Genomic DNA, 23,142 nt, shown 5'->3' on the forward strand with positions numbered 1-23,142 from the left:
TTGTCCTAGGGGATCATTTAACTATTCACTACAATACAGAGCTGCCTGATAAGCAAAATATGCTGATTTGCTAAGTTTCTGCTAAATGTATGTACAGAATCAAATACATGCATGAAGACTTAATAAAACATCAAAGTTGAAATTTTACATGTAAGAATTTCAGAAATTTCAAGACTAAACAGCCAAAGGGTTATTGACTTTCACTGAATATGTAGTGCAAAAAAACCCCAGTTCTTGGTTTTTTTATGACTATAAAGACAAGCTGTGCCAGGGGAGGGTCAGGTTGGACATGAGGAGGAATTTCTCCCTGGAAAGGGTGGTCAGGCCTTGTCAGGGGCTGCCCAGGGAGGTGGTGGAGTCCCCACCCTGGAGGTGTCCAAGGAAGGAGTGGAGGTGGCACTGAGTGCTCTGGGCTGGGGGACAAGGTGGGGATGGGGCACAGGTTGGACTCGATGACCTTGGAGATCTTTTCTAAATGTGATTTTCTAAATGTGATTCCATGATTTTGTGATTCTCAACCATGTTGTGAACCACAAATTAAGAGTTGGAGTATTCAGTAGAGTTCCATTCCATGATCACACAACACTGAGCAGTAAACTATGCCCATCAGCACACTAATAAAAACATGAGAATTAGTGGACTTTTCTCACCCCTATGGAGTAAAAGATACCACAGCTTTTTATCACTGTATATATGTTATGCTTTTTTTACTTTCCTTTTTTTTTTTTTTTTTAAGAGCTTATTTTAATGCAAAGGCACAAAGAAATAAGGTTGCTATGGGAACACTAACTCTTAATTCCGTGATGTGTGTGTGTATAACACAACAAGTGTAGTATTCCACTAAGATTGGCTTTTGCATAACATTTTTGGTGCCTTTTCAGAGAAAGAAGGATTTGGTAAACAAGGAAGGGGATGGATGGAAAGAACTGAAATATAGGAAAGAATTCCATAGGACAGATAGAAGTATCTATAAAAAGATATAAAGGTGTTGGGAGGAGTCCAGAGAAGGGACATGAAGATGCTGAAGGGCCTGGAGGGGCCACACGAGGAGGGGCTGAGGGCTCTTGGTGTGTTCAGCTGGAGCAGAGGAGACTGAGGGGAGACCTCAGTGCAGTTCCAATTCCTGGGCAGGGGCAGAGGAGGGGCAGGGACTGAGCTCTGCTCTGGGGGACCAGGGACAGCAGCCAGGGAATGGCTGGAGCTGTGTCAGGGCAGGCTCAGGTTGGTTCTCAGGAAAAGGTTCTTCCCCCAGAGGCTGGTTGGGCACTGCCCAGGCTCCCCAGGGCAGTGGGCACAGCCCCAAGGCTGCCAGAGCTCCAGGAGGGTTTGGATGATGCTCTGGGGCACAGGGTGGGACTCCTGGAGATGGGACCGTGCAGGGCCAGGGGTTGGACTCCATGATCCTTGTGGATCCCTTCCAGCCCAGCATATTCTGGAATTCTGTGATCTATAGTTCCTGGGAAAAAAAAATAAATAAATAAAGTACAAAAAAGATACCTCATTTCTATTTCTTGAAAATTTCCAGTCTGGGTGATACTCTAAGCTTATTTCATAAAATGTCTGTGAGCTGAAAATCCCTGTTACTAATGCTCTTGGCCACTGACTTTCAGGTGTATTAATTGAAAACCTGGAGACAGTGAAGTGAATTTTTACAGCCTGGAAAGAATTAACAGTTCTGTAGCCAGTACAGATAAAATTGTACAACAGTTTGATAAACTGCACCTGTTATGTGCACTTGACCTTCCAGATTTCACTGTGCCATTATCCTTTTCCCCTATTGCTTTCCCATTCTAGCAGTGTTTGAAAAATTGAACACTCATAAAATATATCTGTCTAAATATATCTGTCTTGTTCCGTTTTAAATTGCACTTTTTTTGTCCATCTCTTCTAATACATGTGTTTGAAATCTTTTCAATCAAGGTTCCTACCTTGGCAGATCCAGTTATAAAAAAAAAAATAAATCTATTTACGTGGTATTTAAATAATCTAAATTTTTTCAGTAATTTTTTTATAATAATAATAATAATAAGTCTTGCCTATCCAGAGTATGATTAGACAAGGAATTCATTGCCTCAAATTCCTTCCTGGGTTGGGTTGTCCTGGAAATTATATTTGCCTGTATCAGTAGCTGCTCAAAAATCTTTTTACGTACATGATTTCAAATATTTATGTTTTAGGGTTGCTCCTTGTGGTTATTTAGTAAGATTTATTCTTTCTTTGACTCCTGAAGAACACAGAATGTGATTTTGACAAGTCTCATGTATGGAACACGCACAGATTATAGTCATTGTGGTTAAACTAGTATAAAATGTTAGTTATTGATATTTTCTTAGGGAAACATTGAGGATTTTTAAAGTATAAGTCTATGAATTTGGACAGCAACAGACCCTGCTTCCATTTTTCACTCTACCCTTTAAAAATAAAATTTGTAGTGATTCCTAATTTGAATTTAATTGTCCAAGAAATTATTGGTGCGTTGCTTTAGGCATTGCAAGAATAAATACATGAGACAAACATGTTATTGAAATCAATGGACATGAGAAAGGTCAATAATTCTAATTCAATTTCTTATAAAACTCATCTAGTGTGAGCTAACTAGCACTGAAATTCAGCTCCGAGTGTGGCAACTGGATCCATAGCTGACTTTGTTTCCGTTTCTCTGGAAAATAAATGGGATCAAAAGTAATTGCATCAAATCCTTAAAAAAAAAAAAAAAAGAAAAAAACAACAGTCCTCCTGATTATTTTAAAATAATGTTTCTTCCTTTCATATTTCTGTGCAACTTTGTATGATTTGAAGATCAACTGCAGTATCTGGGTGATGTGGGAGGTAAATGGGAAAATGGAGATAAATACACTGTAGGTGCTGTAGCTGGTCATATGAATCATGTGAGGTGCTTCATACAAACTTATTTGATTATTTAAAGTTGTTCAAATTACCCAAACGCTCTCTCCTCTTCCAACCTTAGAATCCTCCATTATTTGTTAATAATGTTATTTTAAAGCAAACAAGAATATTTGTACTGTTCCCAGTACAGGAACAACTAAGGCTTTATTAAAATTAAGAAAAAATAAAACCCACAAACATAGACTTAGATATTTTCTAATTTTTTTTCAATTTAGATTCTTTATCATCTAAAATTTCACACCAAAAGTTAATTTAAAGAAAAAAAATATTAATTGAAGTGAAAAATAGTGGTGGGGGAAAAGAGAAAGGATTAAAGATAGATTATATATCCTGGTCCAGTGAGAAGCATGGCTCTATAAATGAAAGACTGCTATAGGGACCACGAGTGTTTCTGAAGGACAATTTTCTTTCTTTTTATTGCTGAATAATAATTTATTACTTGCCAAAATCAGCAGCAGTTTTTACTGGCCTCTCTCACCTCTCTCTCCTTATTCTCTGCCTCCTTGTTCTGGAAACAGTTTAAATGGGCCAGATATAGTTCCTGTTCCTAAGACTTTCAATCCAAGGTCTTTAAAGTCCTTGCAAGGGTATAAGATAGCTTTTTAAATCTGGAATGCAGAGAAATTAAGCATGTCCAATAAAATACAATTTTTTTCAATACCATATCTATCTATCTATCTATCTATCTATCATCTATCTATATCTATATCAGGAGTTTGAATAGTTAATGAGACTGTTTCTGTTGTAGGTAATTCAGATTGTCAGTGCTGTTGACAAGGATGATCCTAAGAATGGGCATTATTTCCTGTACAGCCTCCTTCCTGAAATGGTCAACAATCCAAACTTCACCATCAAGAAAAATGAAGGTAAATATAAAACATATACAACGTGCATCTCAACAGCTTAAGTTTTGAATTGTTTTTTTTAACTTCCAGTCACTTTACCAGTTTGTACTTTGGGCAATTACAGTGTAAATAATCTGCTCAGCAGTACCTTGGTTGTATCTCTTAAGCTATTTCCAATAACTTTGCAGTAGATAAGAAGAAAGTAAAATGGATATGGAATTTAGATCCAGAAGACAGCTCACTGGCTTAAATAAAATGAAAGGATGGATTTACTGCCTGCATTATTTCTGTTAATTTGAAATTGCAGAGATATGCTGTGAGATGAAAATCTGGAACTATGTTGATAAATAAATGTTGATCCCTGCATTGAGTGGTTACAGATGGGAACATAAAATTAAATATCTACTAAACCTCCCAAAGGAAGCACCTTTTCAGGCTGTTTGTTGTGTGTATAAAGCTTTCAAAGTATTTTGGTGAGGAACTTTTACTAGAAAGAGAAATCTGCTGGGCCAGCAAAGCCCCCAAGGGCACTTTGTATCACCGTGCTTTGGAGCACTTGTGGAAGGGCAAAATGTCATTTTGTAGTGCTATAGAAGGGGACTTTCATGCGTGATGGAAAGAAAAGACCCATTTAATATTGTTGAGCCATAAATTTATACTGATCCTTTTCTTTGGCACACAGATATGTTTGAAGGTCATGTGAGAAAGAGCTAGGATTGATCCCAAGAATGCTATAAATAGTGCTTTATGTATTTCTACTGACTTGAATATTCAGCAAAGTTTTTCTATCTTGCTGGGATTTTTTTATTTTTATTTTTTTTATATAAAACATGCCCTGCCAGGAATTTTAGTCAAATTCAGTCCCTTATTTTTCTTATTTCAAATTATAATAAAGAAAATCTCTATTTAGTCTGTTACTAATAGGAAGATGTATGTGTGAGCTGTGTGTGCAGGAGTGTAAGAGTAATACATAAAACATCAAATAAAGAGTTGATACTGTTTTCATTTCTTGTTCTATCTGTTCCAACCAAGAAGCATGATGGCACTGTTTTGTTAAATAACATTATATAAACCTAAATTCTTAAATCTGCTTTAAACATATCCTGTATTTTTCTTTTTTTTAGATATTTTTTTTCTCTTCCAGCATTCACAAAGTGTGTCTCTACTTCTATCTGTACTTTCATGTAGGAAATGAGTGTATGTTTTCTGCACTTACAGGAGAAGATAAAACAAACCTCTTCAAAATGCATTTCATAATCATCAGTGGAGTAACATAAATTGAATTAAGCATCCTGAATGTGAGGTGCTTTGCTTGGCACAGCATGACAAAGTAAAAAAGATCTCAGCATTTCTCTTCATGTTTAAATACTGAGCTCATGTTGCTAATTACCCTTGTCCTTCCAATCTGTTACCCATTTAAGATCCACTCTTACTCCTTGTCACAGACAGTGGCAAAATGAGTGCTGATCCAAGTGAGAGTGAGGAAACTTCCTTTATAACAAGGCTGAGAGAAATAAGTCCAATTTTGTTACAGCATTGCCACTCAGTTTTATACAGTTTTTAATGTGTTTGAATCAGTTAGATGTGAAAATCCTCTTAAAACAACCAACTGAAATCTCTTGAAATTAAAAATCCGCTTGAAGAGACTTTTCTGATTTAATCCTTCAGTATCCAATAATAAAATTCCAGCTAGGCATGCCATCCTTGTCTATCAAGATTGCTCAGTCAGGGGTGCAGTGCATGGTTGATGCCAGGACATGATCTCCTACAGCAAGTAAATATTCCTGTCAAAGCCAAAATCAGGGTATTATTTGGTTGAGGTGAGTTTTCATGTCCTTTAAACATCATAAATCTTCAGCAAGTCTTTATTTCGTTTTGCCACTGAGACAATGAACTTGGCTGTGACTTTGTCCTGCAGACATCTGCTAGATAAGCCTGAGTGGTTATTCTTGCTGAAAAAACTACAGTACACCTAAAGTAACTGAATTCACAAGGCAAATTCCTCCTTTCTTTGTATTTCTGAGTGTCTGGGCTGCCCAAAAGCCAGGCTGGGGTGGTTTGTGAGCAGCTCTTAAGGAAATGCCTATGACAAGCACCAGCCTCGTTTCTGGAGATCAGATTGGTGCACAACACACCAAAGCTTGGAACAGAAAAACCTTTGCTCCCACTGGTGGCCAAAGTCCTTGACATCTTCCTGACTCTGTCCTCAGCCTCAACCTCCTCCCACAGCTTTGGCCCTGTCAAATTCTGTAAGGCAGCAGAGACTGAGGTGGTGATGCTGCAGAAGTGCTGTCCTCCTGTGGATATCATACAGGGATGGCATTTCCTCAGGAAGCCTCCTCTAGAAACCCAGTTCTTTACTTGCTGGAACCAGCAATTTCTTTTCTTTATTTAAATCTTTTTTCACCGCTTGCCTTTCTCCAAAATTCTCTCAAGGGCAGAGAGAAACAAAAGTACCCCTCCTCAAGAGCATTTGTGAAATGATATTGCCCTTTTGGGTCCTTGTTTTGTGCTTTAGGTAACTTTGGCATTTGGCCCTCACTCCTCCACCACGTAATGACATCATTTAATCTGCTGGCATTAGTATGCAGAGAGTGCAGCTTGGCATCTGCCAGGAGCAGAAAGCTGCAATGTTCTCTCTCTGTCCCTCATGCTAAAGAATATATAAGATGCCTGTGGAATTTTCTCTTGCTGTATGGAACATAAGCACGGCCATTAATCAATTTAGTTTGTTGCACACAGGCTGATTCTGTTGTTTGAAACTTTCCAGACTGCCCTAAGGCAAGTTCACTTGATCCTTCAGTAATTGATTTACACTGCTAATATTATGATTGGTCACCATAAATATGTTCAACTGACTGAAACAACAAGTATCTTCATCAGAAAATACAAATACCCCTCACTTCTCCTAAGATTATCTTATGTATTATAGAAGTTATCCTGTGCTCACAGCAGAATATAATTCCATATTTACAATCTTTTCTGTAGACAAGATGCCCAAAACTGTAGAGACTTTAGTGCCTTTCTGATGTAAATAATGTAAAAAATGTTAATTTAAATGCCATCATGCATCTCAGTAGATCCTCTCATATCAATCTTTATTTTTCATGTCTCCTGATCCATTCTCTGTTTTCTTTCCTGAGCTCAGATGTCTCGTACTGGGCAGTTTTTGTGGATTTTGTGCCTTGGGTTCATGGGCAGTGAGTGATAACCTGAAGTAAAGCAGTGCTGCTCTCTCAAACTGTAATGCAAGGAACACTGATCACTTAGATTGCCAGGTGCTAAAGCTTTATCTGCTCACCAGAGAAGTCATAAAATTATATAACAAAAACATAAGGATTTATTGCAACGTGCAAATCGTGCAACGTTTCCTGGCGACTAAACCTGTGACTATGACATAACAAATCCTTGACTGCACAAACTCCTACAGACTGACTGGGCACTTCACTTTTCATGTGTCTTTCTGCCGGGTTTGTGCAGAGGAGCAGAAATTGGGGGGAAAAGTGAAAATATATATTTTGTGTAGTGTGTCTGACAAACCAGAAAAACATAAAACTTCAGATGAAAATATCTGATGTTTAGACAAGTGTTGTTACACTCCAGCAATGTGTCATAGACTGACTGGAATTAAACCTTCCAAAAAACTGTAGGATCACAATAAATGACAAAAAACTGGCAGGTATTTAGACAGCTGATGAGGATTTTATACTGTCATGGCACCAGCAAACCGAAATGAGACCTCTGGAAATGGAATTAGCATGTGTTGACAGTCTTTTTTTCAGGTGAGTGGTCTTCACAGAGCAACCGAAAATCCAGTGCCAGTACAAGGATCGTCTCCTGCATCCCCAAAAATCCCCTCACAGCAGTACCTGTTTTCAGCATTGAATTCTTAAGGTTTCCATAGATTGTTCAAGTGAGAACAGAATTCTGAGATAAAAGCCTTTTCACACGTGCAAGCATTCTGATAGGCTGCCAATGCATTTTTTACTTTCAAGAACTAGCAAATGCATCTTTGCCATAAAGAGACCTAAAGTTTTTCCCAAAAGACCTTTCCATTGCTACTCCACGTTTCTCGTGGCAGATTCTGTTTCCTAATGGAATAAACCCCAAATCAAACGTTCCACACTGCCTTTGGATGCACCAGTACTTCTGAGAGAAAAAGTGGTGCATCCCTAATGTATAAATGGGATATTCCACACCTCTTACTGGGGCAGAAGCAGTCACGGGGTTTCCTGGATCATGGACAGGGATTACTTTTGGGTTAGGAATCTTAGTGGCACGACCTAGTATTCCTGCAGAAGTCCAATAGCCTGATTTGGCTCATAATAGACTGATTATAAGTAATCAGCCCCCCCCCCCCAAAAATATTCATCAAAATGTCTGTCTGGTGAGTTGAGTTCTGATTTTGGTCCGAATTGATTTCTGTTCATTCTCTATGACAAAATTAATATTTATTCTCAGCCATGCTTAGTCTGTTATACCTGTGACACCTATAATGGCTCCAGGAGTGTTCATGTTTAAATGACCATTTCTTTAGTTCTTTCCATGCAACAAGTTAAATCTGTCACTTTTGGCCTCCCTGTGCTGCCTTGAAGGGAGCAGTGAGTGTCTAATGTATTTAACAGGAAATAGCCTGACATAATCACTTCAATCACTGCCTTTGTGTACTATTGCTTATTTTAAAATATTTTCTATTTTTCATTACCTCTTTACCATTAATAAACAAATATTTCTGAACTACTTCACAATAGCTGGAGAAGCCAATTACGTGCCAGCTCCCTTTTAGATATCTCAAATAACAAAAGCAAATTATCAGCTTTTTTTTTTTTTAATACTTCTGTGTCATTGTGGTTTTAACACAATAAAACCTAGATTTTTCCCACATCTTTTTTCCTGAAAACATTTTTAGCAGCATCTGTCAAATACATACCTGGAGGGTGAGTCTTTTGTTCCCACCAGAGTGACTCTCCAGCATTAAGATGAGTCTTTCCCTGAATCAGGTTCTTTTGGCATTTCTATATAAGTCTCTCTGCCATTGTCTCAGCTGCCAGCTAAAGCTCCTTTGGTGGTTTTGATTGACTTTTCTTTCCAAATGTGTTCCCCAGAGAGCTCAGGGGTGGCACTGCTGTTTCACTGCCCTCCTTCCACTTTGCCCAACTTCAAAGTTAACCCGCTGACCTCAGGTACAAACTGCCTTAGCAAGGACATCATTAAACCCATCATTTCCTGATGGGAGTGCAATGAACACCCAGAAAAACAGCACCCATGGATATGAGCAGCACGTCCTCGCACATTTTTTGCGGTTTCATGCAATTTTTCAAGAGCCTTGGGAAACTTTGTGGCCCAGCTGCCACGTGCCAGAGGGGGTTTCACAATGGCACTTCTCAAGGGAAAGCAAATGTTTATATATTTCTAATGTGCTTAATTATCACCCTCATTTCTTTTACATCTCAGTAATTAAACTTTCAAAGGACAACTCTGAAACACACCAAATCACAACCTTGTTAGTGGTTTTCTTGAGAAGTGAAATTAAGTGATGTGCTCAAGGATGTGTCTGGCATCTTATAAATAATTATTTTTCTCTCCTGTCTGCCAGTAGTAGTGGTATGGAATAAGATCTAGAAGATGTAAAGGAATATGCTGCATAATCAAGGAAACAGCATTGATCAACATCTCTCTTCACAGACATAGTTTTATCACCAGAAATCACAAAGAATCTTGCATAACAAGGTGCAATCAGTGTGAAAGGGGTAGAGTTAAAAATAAAGTATTCCAATGTATTAAAAAATAACAACCTGCAAGCTAACCCTTAATCTGGCACTTGTGTGTCAGTATCTGCCATCCACAGGCACACATCATGCTTCTCCAGAAGTGTTCGTAGTGTGAAAAATGTATTATAAATATCAGACCATCAATCTTTTTCTCAGCATGGCATTTAAACTGGAATTGTTTAAATAGCGGAGTTCAACATTTTTATGACCTGTGCATGCCACAAGAACCTCAGTTTATTGATTTTTTAAATGAATGATAGAGTTAATAATGAAATTGCTAATATAAAATTGTTGAAATATTTCCTTTTTAGCGTGGTTGAAAGATTTTGTTCAGGAAGGTCTTTTTTGCTTATGGTGGAAATTGTAAGTTATAGAAATTAGAAAAAAGCATATAGGTATTGATATTTTGCTGGGTAGGAGAGTCTAACTATTATCAAACCAAATTATGTGATAGTTAAGGTAGATGAGCTCCACGAAACATTGTAGTTCTGTGGATTTAGACTATTCAGGAAAGCACTGGTTCCAGCTTCTCCTTGATTAATATGCAAAAAGTGGTGCTCAGCCAGTGCAAATAGTTTTGCTGGAGCCAGTGTTTGTGTCTTGGGTGGTAAGTGTCAAGTCCTTGAAATAATTCATTTTTGTAACTGAGGAAATGCAGTTCCTTATTCATGGTACTCAAGTTCCTTCATCCTTGGTCGTCAGACAATTCACCTGATTGAAACTGCTTTGGATCACAAAGTATGTTAGATCTTCCTCTGTAAGAAAAGTAATCAATTTTCTCATTTACATATCTGACAATTCTACGATGTAATGTCATCCTGTGAAATAATAGACTGTGTCTAAAGACTCGAAAGGAGGAGCCCTTTCTGCCAGTGAGAAAGTGCTAAAGCTGCATGAGGTGGAAATTGGTGCTATAGATCTTTAGACTATTCTCAAATTCCAGAAGACTGGTAGAATTTCAAGTTAATGACAATATTACCAAGGGACCCCAACACATTCCAGCAGTGCTCAGAAGTTCTGCCTTGCCAGGCACGGAATGCATTTCCATTTTCACTGTATGATTTCACATTGCAGTTGAGGTGATATATCTGATTCCTTTCTGCTATTCCTAGCAAGGTTTCACTTTTCCATGGTGCAGTAGTGTCAGTCTTGTCTAGTCTGAGAATTCTGGTGAAAATATCTTTCTGCTGATAACTTTCTGCCTCCTTTCCCCCTTCTTTCTTGACTCTCATCACTATCAACTCTGTTCTGTTATTCCCCAATGTTCTGTTTTGCCTTGATGTTGAATATCAATCGAGTGCAATTTGAAACAACTTCTCTGGCAGAGGAGGACGTGCTGTTGTTTTCTGAAGTGATTACATTCACGTAGATGGAAAGCCAGCATTTTTCCTCTCCTGTGTGCCACTTCCTTTACTGACACCTGCTTCTGCTGTCTTCCCCATCTATCTTCTTGCATGAAGATCACTGCTCTTTCTGGATTCCTTTCTAATTAGAACCACAAAACAGGTGAAGATTCAGTTCAGTTCCTCTGCAAACATACTTTTTAGCCCTATCTGGGTGATTTACACCTTCTTACAATGGTTATGTGCTTTTCACCACTTGGGTAGGCTAAAGAGGCGAGTCCTTCTTGGTGCACAAAGCTGCTCTAGCAGAAGCAGAAAGCCAGAATCAACTCTTGGAAGGCTGACTCAGCTGCCACGCTCCTCCACACTGTGACCATTCTGCCTGTTCTGTCCATCTGAAACCTTATTCACTCCTCTCCTGTATTCAGGATGCAGGACTCCAGATTCCCTCCCTCCTCCGCCCTAAGCCAGATGTGACCCATCAAGTCTCCATTCGACTGGACAGGCCAACCTGATGAATGAACCAGCAAGGAGGGGGCCATCTGGTAAGCTGATTGTCCTCTTGCAGGCATCTCCAGGCTCTTCCTCAGCTCTGCTGTGCTCCCCAGCACGTCTGTACTTCTTATATTTTTGTAGCTCCAAAGTGTTTCTCTGGGAGCACTTCTGCTCCAAATGCTGTTTAACCTTTCCCTCCTGATTTAGTTTAGCTCTGGGGTGACGACTCCTTCCCGAGCCTCACACGTGCAAGCTTTCAGACGGAAGAATTGTATATGCACATTGTAAAATAAGACTCATTTCCACGGCATCACATCCTTTCAGAAAAGCGCCCTTTTTTCGGTCGTTTCAATCAACCACAATTACACAGTTATTTCAGAGCGTTAATGTAAACGTGACCCAGCCCAAAACAGCATCAGATGTGAGGGATGAGACCCAGGAGAAGCCCCTGTACATGCAGCCTGCCATTATGCATACATGACCAAAGACACTTTTACTTCACTCATTCTTAATTTATTATTTGTGCTGCTGGCAACGTAATGTTGCCAAAGCGTCAATTATGTTTCATTTTATAAATCAAACTAATTGAGAACCAGATGCAATCTGAGTGAAAAAGATCTGAGGTCAGTGTTGTGCACCATATGCACGACAGTGCTTACTCATGATGAGGGAATGGATTGGACAGCTGTGAATTCTCCTGCTGTAGGAGTTTCATCAAGCTCAGTAGTGGAACATGCTCAGCTCTCCTTTTCCAGTTTATTTCATTAATTTCATAATAAAACTGAAGGAAAGTGAGCAAGGCTGCCATGACTGTAAAAGACTAAGTAAGGGATAAAAGGTTATGAAAACAAATCCGAAGAGGAAAATAATCTGGTCAGCAAATTAGCATGAAAATCTATCTATTTTAGTAATAATATGGAACATGGATGAAAGAAATAGCAGAGAAGAACAAATTGAATCTTCAGTGTGACTTAATTTCAGAAACATAATGGGGAAAACAGACATTAAATCAGGGTCTCAAAACTGAACTGCTTAGCAGGCAGAAAGGTGTTATTCTTAATGAGTACAAAACTTCTAACTTCCAGCAGTGAGGTCTGTGCAGTACCAGCTCCCTGGAATTTTTCAACAGGCAGGAACTGAAGCCCAGGAAGTTCCACCTGGACATGAGGAAGAACTTCTTTGCTCTACAGTGACTGAGCACTGAACAGATTGCCCAGAGAGGGTGTGGAGTCTCCATCACTGGAGATATTCCAGAACATTTGGACACACTCCTGTGCCACGTGCTCTGGGGTGGCCCTGCTTGAGTCACTGTGGGTCCCTTCCCACCCCACGTGTTCTGTGATCCCATGAAATGTTGCTCCACCAGCCTTTTAGTGTTCCAAGGCTCCCTAAATGCTCTAGAAACGTAACTCCTTGAAAACCAGCAGCACCCATGATTATTATATTCTAGGACCTTAAAAGTATTTCATAGCAGTATTTCTAGCTAAGTGAATACATAATGTTTGGAGATAAAGTTCCAGATTTTTAACCAACTCCCTTCTGGAAGTATCTTAAGAGATTTCTGTCAAAGTACCACTTCTGGCTCGATGGGTGCATCTAATGCCTCCATGAAAACATTTCTGCCAGAAAACATTTCTGTAGTTGAAGTGTTCACAGACAATGCTCTGAGTAAATGGGTTTAATTCACTGAGGAGGAGGAATGATCTTCTAGGGCTGGGAGGGCCTCTGCCCCTTCACCACCTCAATATATTTGTTACCTGACAGAGTCATGCTGCATATAAGAAGCCCATCTCTGTTTTCACTTCATTGTTAGGTTTGGTTTTGTTTTGAATATTTGGATTTTCTCCCTAAATACCTAATTAGTAAATATGGCACGGGATTATTTATCTTTTTTTTTTTCTACACCTTGTAATTTTATTGGTTTCTCTCATTATGGACTATTTATTTGTTTTGTCTAGTCTGAAATACAGACTGTTGAAGGAGAATAACAATTAACTGATTAATTACTGTAATTGACAAAAATTGCTTTTGTCAATTGAGAAACTAGATAGGAGTCTAATTTTAAACTTTCAGTCTTAGTAAAGGTTAAAAGAACACCAACACTCTTCTAGAGGAAAAATCTAAACAGGCTAAAAATGAAAACAATTTAAGCATGAATCATCACGCATTAACTGTTAAATTTTCCTTTGATTATTAAAAATCTCCTTTTGTCATTATATCAGACCATTTGCACGTGGTTCCTCCATTAAAATAGAAGGTATTAATTTTTCACACTTAGCCTCAAGGCTTATCTGATAAACTATTACACAACTGACATTATAATGTGAATTAAAAAGACTAAGATCATGCTCCAATTTGCATCTTGTTTTGGACCAATCCCACAAGTGGTGTGCACAAGGAAGGAGTTAGTGTTGGAATCACAGTCCTCCTCCCTCCTACGAGGTGACCATTGCATTGTATTGGGATGTGAACTCTCTGTCTCTACATTCCCCTGACCCTGTCTGGTGTGGTCACAGTTATTCCAGACCCTTTTATTTCCTCCTTGCTCCTTTTGAGGAGATGACTGTTCAAGAATGGGCTGTACTTCTCTGTCAGAGCAAATATAACAGTGACACGTTGAAGGAAAGATGAAATTTTTATATGAGTTTTACCAAAGCTTCTCACATCAACCTTTAAGGGAGACAAAGCTTTTATTCAGTTGGTTGGGTTTTTTTTTTTTTTTTGTATCACTGAGGTTATTTTCCCATCAACTCTTGATTTTGTAATGCCTACGGGTGACCTTGTTGTAAAATATGTCACTTTGTTGATCTTCATTTAATTCTATCTAATTAGGATGTATTTTATCTGGCAAGCATCCAGTAATTAGCGATATATTTATGTAATTATTAGCATGTAATATTTATATAATAAATATGCCTAGAAGGCAATCCATTCAGAGGGCAGAGAAGAAGGAGAGTACATGATTTCCCTGAATGCAGAGATCTTACATTTGGAGCCAAAAGCAGAAAATAAATGAAAGGCATAAGTTGACCTGTCTAGTCTGGGGAGAGAGTTTGCATATCCTCAAATGATAGGATGTGCACACTTGGTAATCAGGGCTGATTAGAGAGGGAGTGAAGATGGGCCCCTGTTTGAAGTGAGATAATAAGCCAGCTTGTTAAGGAGAGATAAATAGAACTTGAAGAAAAGGACCAGATGTCTGCTTGATGGCATTGAAGAGGAAGAGCTGGTGGGGTCCTCGGAAGGTAACGTGGATGGATGTGGAGCCAGATTCCAGGGAATCAGTAAAGCAGTGGTAGCTGTCTGCCTGTATTGAGAGAGCAGAGTCAGATCAGCCCAGCCTGGCCTAACTAACTGTGGGCTTATCAAGCAAACTTCACTTTTGCTATAGCAGGAACTGTAACCACCACAGTTTTTGGCTTGTTTCATACATCTGATTCTATGATAAGAGATAAATCAGGAGTAAAGCCCTCTCTGTGGAATTATAATGTCAGTTGTGTTTACTGCTGAAGTCATAAACCTTAAAGGAGCATCATCAGTAGTTCACTGAATGCTGATGAAAACACTCTGTTGTGCTCTGAGAATGTTGGACTGTCTTGAACAAGAACACCAGATTTTTTCTTCCCTTTAATTTTTGTAATGTGATAGATGACAAGAAAGTTTCACGTTGCTTTTGTAAAAACTCATAAAACCTTTTGGGGTTGTTTGTGTTTTGTTAGGAAACGTTCATTCAGCCTAACCTAAACTTGAAGCCAAAATCTAGGTTATAGGAAATAATAAAAAATAAAATAGAACTGTTTCATGTAGCCTTTTTGAACTTGTCACTCCCTAACCTTGCTTAGCTCTGCCTTGCCACTTTCTATAACATTTTCATCCATTATATGTGACCCTTCTGTAAAGTGCTCAGTGTTCCCCCCAACAAAGATTGAGACCTTGTGATCTCAGAGCACTCTGCAGGAGTGATGGTTTTTTGATTGAGGAATTGGTCTGGAGTTCAGAACAGTTTTGTAGAGCTGGGTTATGGGTTTCCTGCATGAATTGGGACAAGTCATTTAATCACTGCCTGTCAATGTGCCATGCAAACACTGCAGAGCTGTGGGCAGTTCCCTCTGGAGTGGGAAAGACTGAGGTTTTCGAGAGGGGTTTAAGGGGTCTCTTTGGATTCTTCTGAGACTCCTGTTAGAAAACATATAGAAATTATTTGTCAGCTCAGGGCAGGAAATGTGAAGCCCACTCTAATGCAGCTGTTGTATTTTTGATTGTAGCAGCAATACTAAATACTGAGGAAGGTAGTTTAAACTCAATTCTAGATCATTTATCTCCTTCTGTATCATCTTTATCTATCCCACATTGTTACAACTGCTGTCTTTGTACTTTCTATTTTTAAATGAGAAAAAAATATTATACCAAATCAACTTTCTCTTTATTTGTGCTTTTCTTCTGCTAACATGAAAGATCAAAAGATGTAGTTGTCTTAAACTTTGTAGAGTTCTAATGCAGTCTGTCTAGTAGAACCATTTACTTCAAAATTTGTATACAGAACTTAGCTTTTTCTTGGCTAAAAGTGTTTTACTTAAACATTTTTTCTTTTCTTTTTTTTTTTCCTCCCAGTAAGGAAATGTAATTTTCTCAAAGTATCTGTGCTTTTTTTGTTTTCTGTCCACCTTTTTGACTGTTTTTTAATTCAGGACCATGGAAGTATTTTTGGCACATTGAGATGTATCTTCCTTTGCCAGTAGAGTTGCCATCTCTTATAATACTTTTACATGATCCTGCTTTGTATTTTTATTGCAGCTTCAGCCTGCACACTTCACTTGTACTTTATCAGAGTCTTCATCACAAATGGGAAGACAACAAGGAACATTTCACTGTGATCTGCAAGGTTCTCTTAGTATACAGATGCATTATATATTTATGCGTCATAACTTCTCTGCTTGGCACAAAGAGAAAGAATGAATAAGATGTCTGTTGTTTTGTGGCAGTTATATTTCAATAGTGAATAACAGATGTTTTGCCATTTGTAGAACTTCCATCCTTGGAGGTATTCAAAAGCCACCCAGACAAGGTCCTGGGCTTTAGCAGGAGGTGGACCAGATGACCTCCAGAGGTCCCTTCCAACCTCAGTGATTCCATGACTCAGTGAGAACCCTGAAACACCTCCTGAGCTGATGCTGCAGTTGGCAGATAGTTCCCAATGTCAGCACTGACTTTGCAATGTCTCTGCAGTGGTGAGGCAGAATTCAAACGTTGACTTCTTTCTCTGGCTCCTTCTTCTTTCCAAGTTATGTGTTGTGTCGCAGAATGTATACAGTAAAATCAGGGTCTTGCAGTAAGTCCCAGTCTTGAAATCCAAATTCAGATGTGTGTGTGTGTTTGCCTGCTTTGATTCTCAACAATCCAACTGCGTATCCTACTTTGGAACTTCTGGCTATGCCAAGTTTTCTCCATGTAATGTTTGCATGCTGTGCAGAAACGTTCCCAGGAGTACCTGGAATGTTTCATTTGAAAACTTTATGCAATCTATTCCACCCTATAGATGGGTAATTGTGGTGTGGGTTTTTTTTTTTTTTCACTTAGTGCAATTCCTTCTCTGGGTGCCTTTTGCTCTTCTCTGCATTTCAAATGGCCATTAGTCTTCACCATGGGAGACACATCCTCAGTGAGAGGTGTTCATATAAGACATTATGTGTATACTTTGGGTGTAAGACAGAGATATAAATTACTGCCATTAATGGCCTGATGATAACAAATTGTTATTGTTATATGTAATCTGCATTTCAGAATGTCTTCCAAAAGTCATTATCATGCTGCCTGTGTGCCCAGGGGCAATGTTATACCATAGCATTTCAGTCTTTCAAATTACAAAAAGCTAATATAACTCTTGATGACATTTACAAAAATGTATAATGGCACTTCTTTCAGTTCTCTCACAGAAATTATTCTCAGTGAAGTTAAAGGGAGTTCTGCACATATAAGAACTGCTGGATCTGGCACTTTTTAAAAATCAAAGCCACGGGTTTTTTTTGTTTTTTTTTTTTTTTCTTCAATGGCACCAGCTCAAGAAAATGTTAAGTCAAAATTGTTTTTAATTTATTTTCAGACTTTAAATGCCCCAGCCAATGTAAGTCATATTTAACTTTCAATATTCTTTGGCGGAGAGGACACATTCTAAATTTCTTCTCATAGTAAGTTGTTATGTCAGAGTTATAAAGCTCTGAAAATTGGCATTTTGTAGTGGAAGTGCTGACAAGACCTTTATTACATCAGTACAAATAAGCAGCATTCCAATAAATGCTGGTTGCTGTTTTTATAGTCTGGTGTTTGCTTTCTGCCACTATATTTCAAAGTGAACATTATGACAAAAGTAAATAGCATAATAGAAATGCACTAGTATGGCTTGAGTTTGGCTCTTACTGTTATAACAAAACTTCAATATGGTTGATAGGTCTGATTCCAGATTTAGGTTTAAGGTCTGTTATATGATCTACTGGTAAATTGTTTTTAAACTTTTACTGTGTGCATGAATTTGTTCCATGGAGTATTGGAGTGGAAAAGACAGTTATCATGGGCAAGGGAAAGTGGTTGTTTTTTAAGTTACTTAAATGCCAAGAACACATCACATTTAAAACCCAAAAGGTTCCTACTTAAGTTTTCTGTTTCTTACTGTGGCATTCACAGTTTACATTCTGGGAAGAAAGATTCACTTCCGACATCTCTGATTGTCTTCATAGTCATGAAGACTCTGAACTTTTCCAGAGCCTGGAAGTAAGTCATAGAAGTAAGAATTGAAGGACGTGTGTGAAGAGGGGAAGGTGAAGAACATGGGATGGAATTCTTTTGGAACTTTTCCATCACCTACCAAAAGTAGTATGAATTTCACTGAATCTGATAGAGATTTAGCTTTACACATAAGAGAACCCCAAAGCAATGTGATGTGTAAAGCTGTACATCTCACAGTGACCCAAGGGCCTTAGGCATCTGTCTGTCATCAGCTTCACCTCCCACACTGCATTTGTAAGCACACATTCATAGAAAGAGTAAGAATCCATTATCCCTCAAGAGAAAAACAGATGGCAAAGCCTCGGGGTATTTTGGCTTTCTTATTTATCTTTGCAGCATTTCTGTTGGAATCTGGTAATACAGTACTGGAAAGTTCTTGGTTCAAATGCAAAATATAGCCATTATTTTATCAAAGCACTGTAAAACACAGTATTACTTTCTGAAACTTTTTGGTTAAAATAACAAGAGAATAGAATTAACTAGAATATGTAGATTTCAAAAATGATCCATCAGTCTATGCAAATTGCTGTGTTAATAATGTATTTTTAATGCTGAGCACATTTGACAGCCATTTCATCTCTCTTTCTAAACCAGAGCTTGGCAACCTGCATTAATTCTTACACTTTACAGATGTAACATTCAATGCACATGCCATGTAGTGATGTGATCCGAATAAAGTAAAGCATGTCAAAGCAATGGGATTATTAGTAAACAACTTTGTGGCTGGTTTGTTGAATACAGAAGAGAAAAATGAGAGGCAAAAGCCATCACTGTTTGAGCATATCTTACATCTTCCCCGGGCTGGATTTGCTGCAGATTATGGGAGTGTCAGTCAAAAGTGGCACCAGGGGTTTAGAAAAGATAACTGGCCACAGCAGAGTGGGTGACACTCAGTCAGGTGTGTTGGGTGCAGTTCAGTGTGGGAACTGGGGGGCTCAAACACACCCAGAGCCCAAAGGTGCCTGGTTTGACTTGCCTTATATGTCTGCAAATTAAAAAAGAGGGAGAGGTACCATGTCCTAATTATTTCTCTACCCCGTTAACAATAGAACCAGTATTATTTCAGACTCAGCCCTTGCTTCTACATCATTATTTCTTCAGCAGGGATTTTCTGTCCTTTCTTCAATGAGTTAAAAAACCCAGGTACAAAATACAAGAGTTGCTGCTAGACTGCAAGTGACCATATAGTTATGTTTGATTATAGATCTGCAGGCCTAAAGGTCAAAGGAAAGTTTTAGAATACTTAAGAGACAATTATCTAAAGTTCAGACTTTTCCAAAGGAATAGAACTAGAAATTATACAGACTATTATCTAAAGTTCACATTTTTCAAAGGAAAAAAGTAGGAGGAAATGCTCATTCATCATCACTTTGCTGGTAATTTGTCTGGCTTTTTTTTTAAAACTTCTGTCAAGAATTTATTTACTACAAGTTCCGTATCACACAGTAGTACTAACATAATTATCCCCCTTTCCAAGAAATTTGAACATATGAGAGTGATGTATACATGATTAAATATTACTTTGCTCATGATTCAAAATTCCCAACAGTGCTTTTTATTTCTGCAAAGGGATACATGGAAATATGTTTATGTTTTTTTATTCATTAGTTGATTCAGCCTTTCAATTCTGGCATAAGCTATTATTATTTAGGCCAACTGGTAAAGAGAATAAAAAATAATCAAAGATACAAAATATGTGATATATTCCAGTTATTCTTCTACTGATCCATTTGCTCCCATGAAATACTTTTTTTCCTGTGCTCTTTTTGTTGTTTTAAGGGATTACAGAAAGCCCAGGTCCCGAGGCAAAAAAAACAATTGAAGACTGTAATTTATTATAGGAATGTTTTGAGTGGCCATTAAGGATGCCAGTATGACATGCAACTTCTTATGGTGCAGGAGAGACAGTTTGATCAGTCAGCTGAATTTTTATAGCACAAAAACTTTTTTCTTTTGAACCTGATGTCTGCTATCAAATTTGATAGCAGTCATCAATCTGCTTTTTTGAAGACATCACAATTTTTTGACATTCATGAAAAGCAGGTCAGTTTGAAATACCTGTGAATGCTTCAGTGCCCATATGGTTTGGCTGTCATAAATCAGAAAAATATACTATAAAAATGGCACTTTTTATTTTCAGATTATTTTGTAAGCCTTGTACTTGAATAGAACATTTATGCCATTACTATGCAGATTAGACAAGGGGTCACTTTTTGTGGAAACTGCTGTTCAACACAATTTTGTTTGAGACCCACATCAAGGAAGGCCTAATACACATGTAAAATATTACACATGACACACTTATGTGTTTATATGAACATACATAAAAGTTCTCATAAAACATATTTGATGTGCATAAATGCACCCATGTTGAAAACACCAGATTTAATCATGAAACAAAATTGTGGTAGTAATGCTAATGAACAAATAGATTATTTTTTCAGCTACTAAAGACTGACAACTTTATAATATACAATCTCACAATTGTTCCCTTTTAATTAGGTCCCCTTTAAAGAGTGTTTCAGCCTAAGGCAGAAATGAAAAAAATACCGCCTTAAATGGGTGTTTCTCATAAAGCATTTTGACAGCATGCTTTTGGAAGCAGGAAACTGAGGCTTCCAACTTGTACCTGTGGAGCCTGAAACATATAAATCAGCTTTTCAGCCCAGGGCCTGTCTGTGAACAGTGTTTTTTTACAAGGGGAACATGGATGAGGGTGTGCTTTGAGTCATCGCTCCTGGTTCTTGTGCTGGAACAGAAACCAGCTCGTGGTTATTCTTTCCCAGGGATTTTGTAATTATGAAAATTAAACAAAAAAAGAGATTTCAAAACAGTTGAGTTGACAAAGATGCCACATGTGAGACTAAGTGTAGGACCTGCTGGGGCTGAATTAATTTGGTTTGGTTCTACAGCGCAATCCTACGAATATAAATATGTATTATTTGTGAATCTTTTCATGGGAAAATATGCAAAAGAATAATGATTAAGTTAAGGCTTAGAGCTCATGGAGTGCACAGAGAGACTTTTTGAGAGGTCTCTGTGTTTTGACAACTTGATTGATTCCCAGAATCTAAAATGGGGATTGGAATCTTCCCTATATTCCGCTATTTCTGTGTTATTAGGTTTGAATTTTGAAGAAAACCTAAAATACCAGTGTTACTACAGATCTCTTAAAAAATCTCTGTTTGACACTGAAAGGTCTCCAGTACTGAAGAGTAACAATTACAGAAAGCACTTGAATGAATCAATGGTTATGCAAAGAGCTGAAATGTTACCTTAACATTCTCTGGAATGTTCTCTTCAAGTGCATTTGCAGATTGCTAAATGTTATAGTGCCAATATTTCGTAGAATGTCATATGTTCTGTTTTTCTGCCTGTAATTTTGTAGTTTCCACTGAAACCTTGATGATAACAACTTAATTGCTCAGTTATTTCAAGTTTGGGTTTTTTTTTTATGTAAGAATAGATGCCACTTATGAACTGAGAGAGGAAACGAATGAGCTGTCCTTGTGTTTTCATTATTAAAAAAAGCAGGGAGCATCACAGTAAGGATAGTCATGATGCTCTTCTACTTTTGTAAAGGACTCTGTTTTACAGGGAATGTCTTTTAGGTTAAAAAATGTACACAATAAGATATCTCTTATAAACACGAAGACGTGTATTTCTGGTGTTTCCAGCTGTAAAGTTTCCAATTAAAATTCTGTCTTCACATAAGTAATATATCCAGCATAGATAACAACTTCTACCACAAAGTCCTTAATACCAGTGGTCGTTTGATCTTTCTGGAAATGTTCTAAAAGGGATAGGAAAAGAAAGACAGAAAGGGTTATGCAGGTGTAAGGTTACCCAGCAGGGAAGTCCACTGATCTCCACATATTAGAGACCACGAGGGAATTAAAGAATTGCAATAGTGTGTGCAGAGAAAATGAAACTTGGATGCAAACTGACTGCTTCTGATTTTTACTTTTGTTCTGTGATTCTATTGTCTGACTTAAAATTGCAACATGTGTTCCTGTACAAAGTGGGAGATGAAGAAGTTGACTCCTGCCTGCTAATTTCCCATCCAAATTGGTGTCAGTGCTGTTAAAGTCACTCATGTCCAGCAAATCCAGAAGCAGCTTTGTATAACAATTACTACATTTACATTTTCTTAAAATCTTGCAGCCAGGAGCCTCAAAAGAGATCTGGGAGTCTTGAGAACTGTTGGGGGGATCTGCAGGAAGCACTTGGCCCTGCGGTAATTACGGTTATTCAAACTCCCTTTGTCTGGAAATCACACTGGACGTCTCATAAAGACCTTCTGCATTGCCATTCTTTGTTCCAGCTGTGAGGGAGATATTCCCAAAACAGTCTCTTTCACGACTGTTTCAAAAATCTTCTTATGAACTTCAAAAACTGAGAGTCAGACAATGAACTGATTTGGTTTTATATTTAAAAATGGTAAAAATGAGCTCCAGATGTGAACTGCAGTTGTGTATTCCTGGTGCTGTGTCACTCCGAGCTGACACTGAGGGTAAGGCAATTATTAGGGTCCCTCATCTGATGATATTCCTGAAGCCTGTAGGACAAACAGAGCTCCTTGTCCATCCTGGGTAGTTGGAACATCACCCATGAGAGGGCATCTCACAGGACTCAGGCATTTCCATGACCTTCTTCAGCCCCTTCCTCACACAAAAGGGCACAGATTTCAGGGAGACTCGTTTTCATGGAGAACATCAAAGGCCCTCCTGACTGTACCTCAGTGACTGGAGGTAAACACTTGGTGTCTCTTTGCCTGTGGCAGGTTTACCTCAAAGCTTTATTAACAGACAGGTTTGGGGGGTTTTCTGCATGTAATTTTCCTTGTTTTGCTAAAAGTAACACGAATAAATAAATAGCCTGAACAGCACTATAATGAAGGATCAGTGGGTTAATTGGAAAGATGAGTGGAAAGAGACTGTCCCCTCTCCTGTTGAGCACCTGCTGCCGAGATAATTCCTGCAGCAGTGCTGGAGGTTGTTC

General features: G+C 38.3%; 1 protein-coding gene across 3 annotated transcripts in view; it reads left to right on the forward strand.

Moving 5' to 3' along the window:
• The window catches only part of CDH8 (cadherin 8), a 156,419-nt gene that overhangs the window by 125,186 nt on the left and 8,091 nt on the right, over window positions 1–23,142 (forward strand). For all 3 annotated transcript variants that reach the window (XM_017826949.1, XM_017826947.1, XM_017826948.1), the window contains one exon: window positions 3,656–3,773. In XM_017826949.1, the coding sequence (XP_017682438.1) occupies window positions 3,656–3,773 (118 nt within the window). The remainder of the gene's footprint in view (window positions 1–3,655; window positions 3,774–23,142) is intronic.

Source organism: Lepidothrix coronata, unplaced genomic scaffold, assembly GCF_001604755.1.
Source record: "Lepidothrix coronata isolate B3197 unplaced genomic scaffold, Lepidothrix_coronata-1.0 Scaffold132, whole genome shotgun sequence".
Lineage (NCBI taxonomy): Eukaryota > Metazoa > Chordata > Aves > Passeriformes > Pipridae > Lepidothrix > Lepidothrix coronata.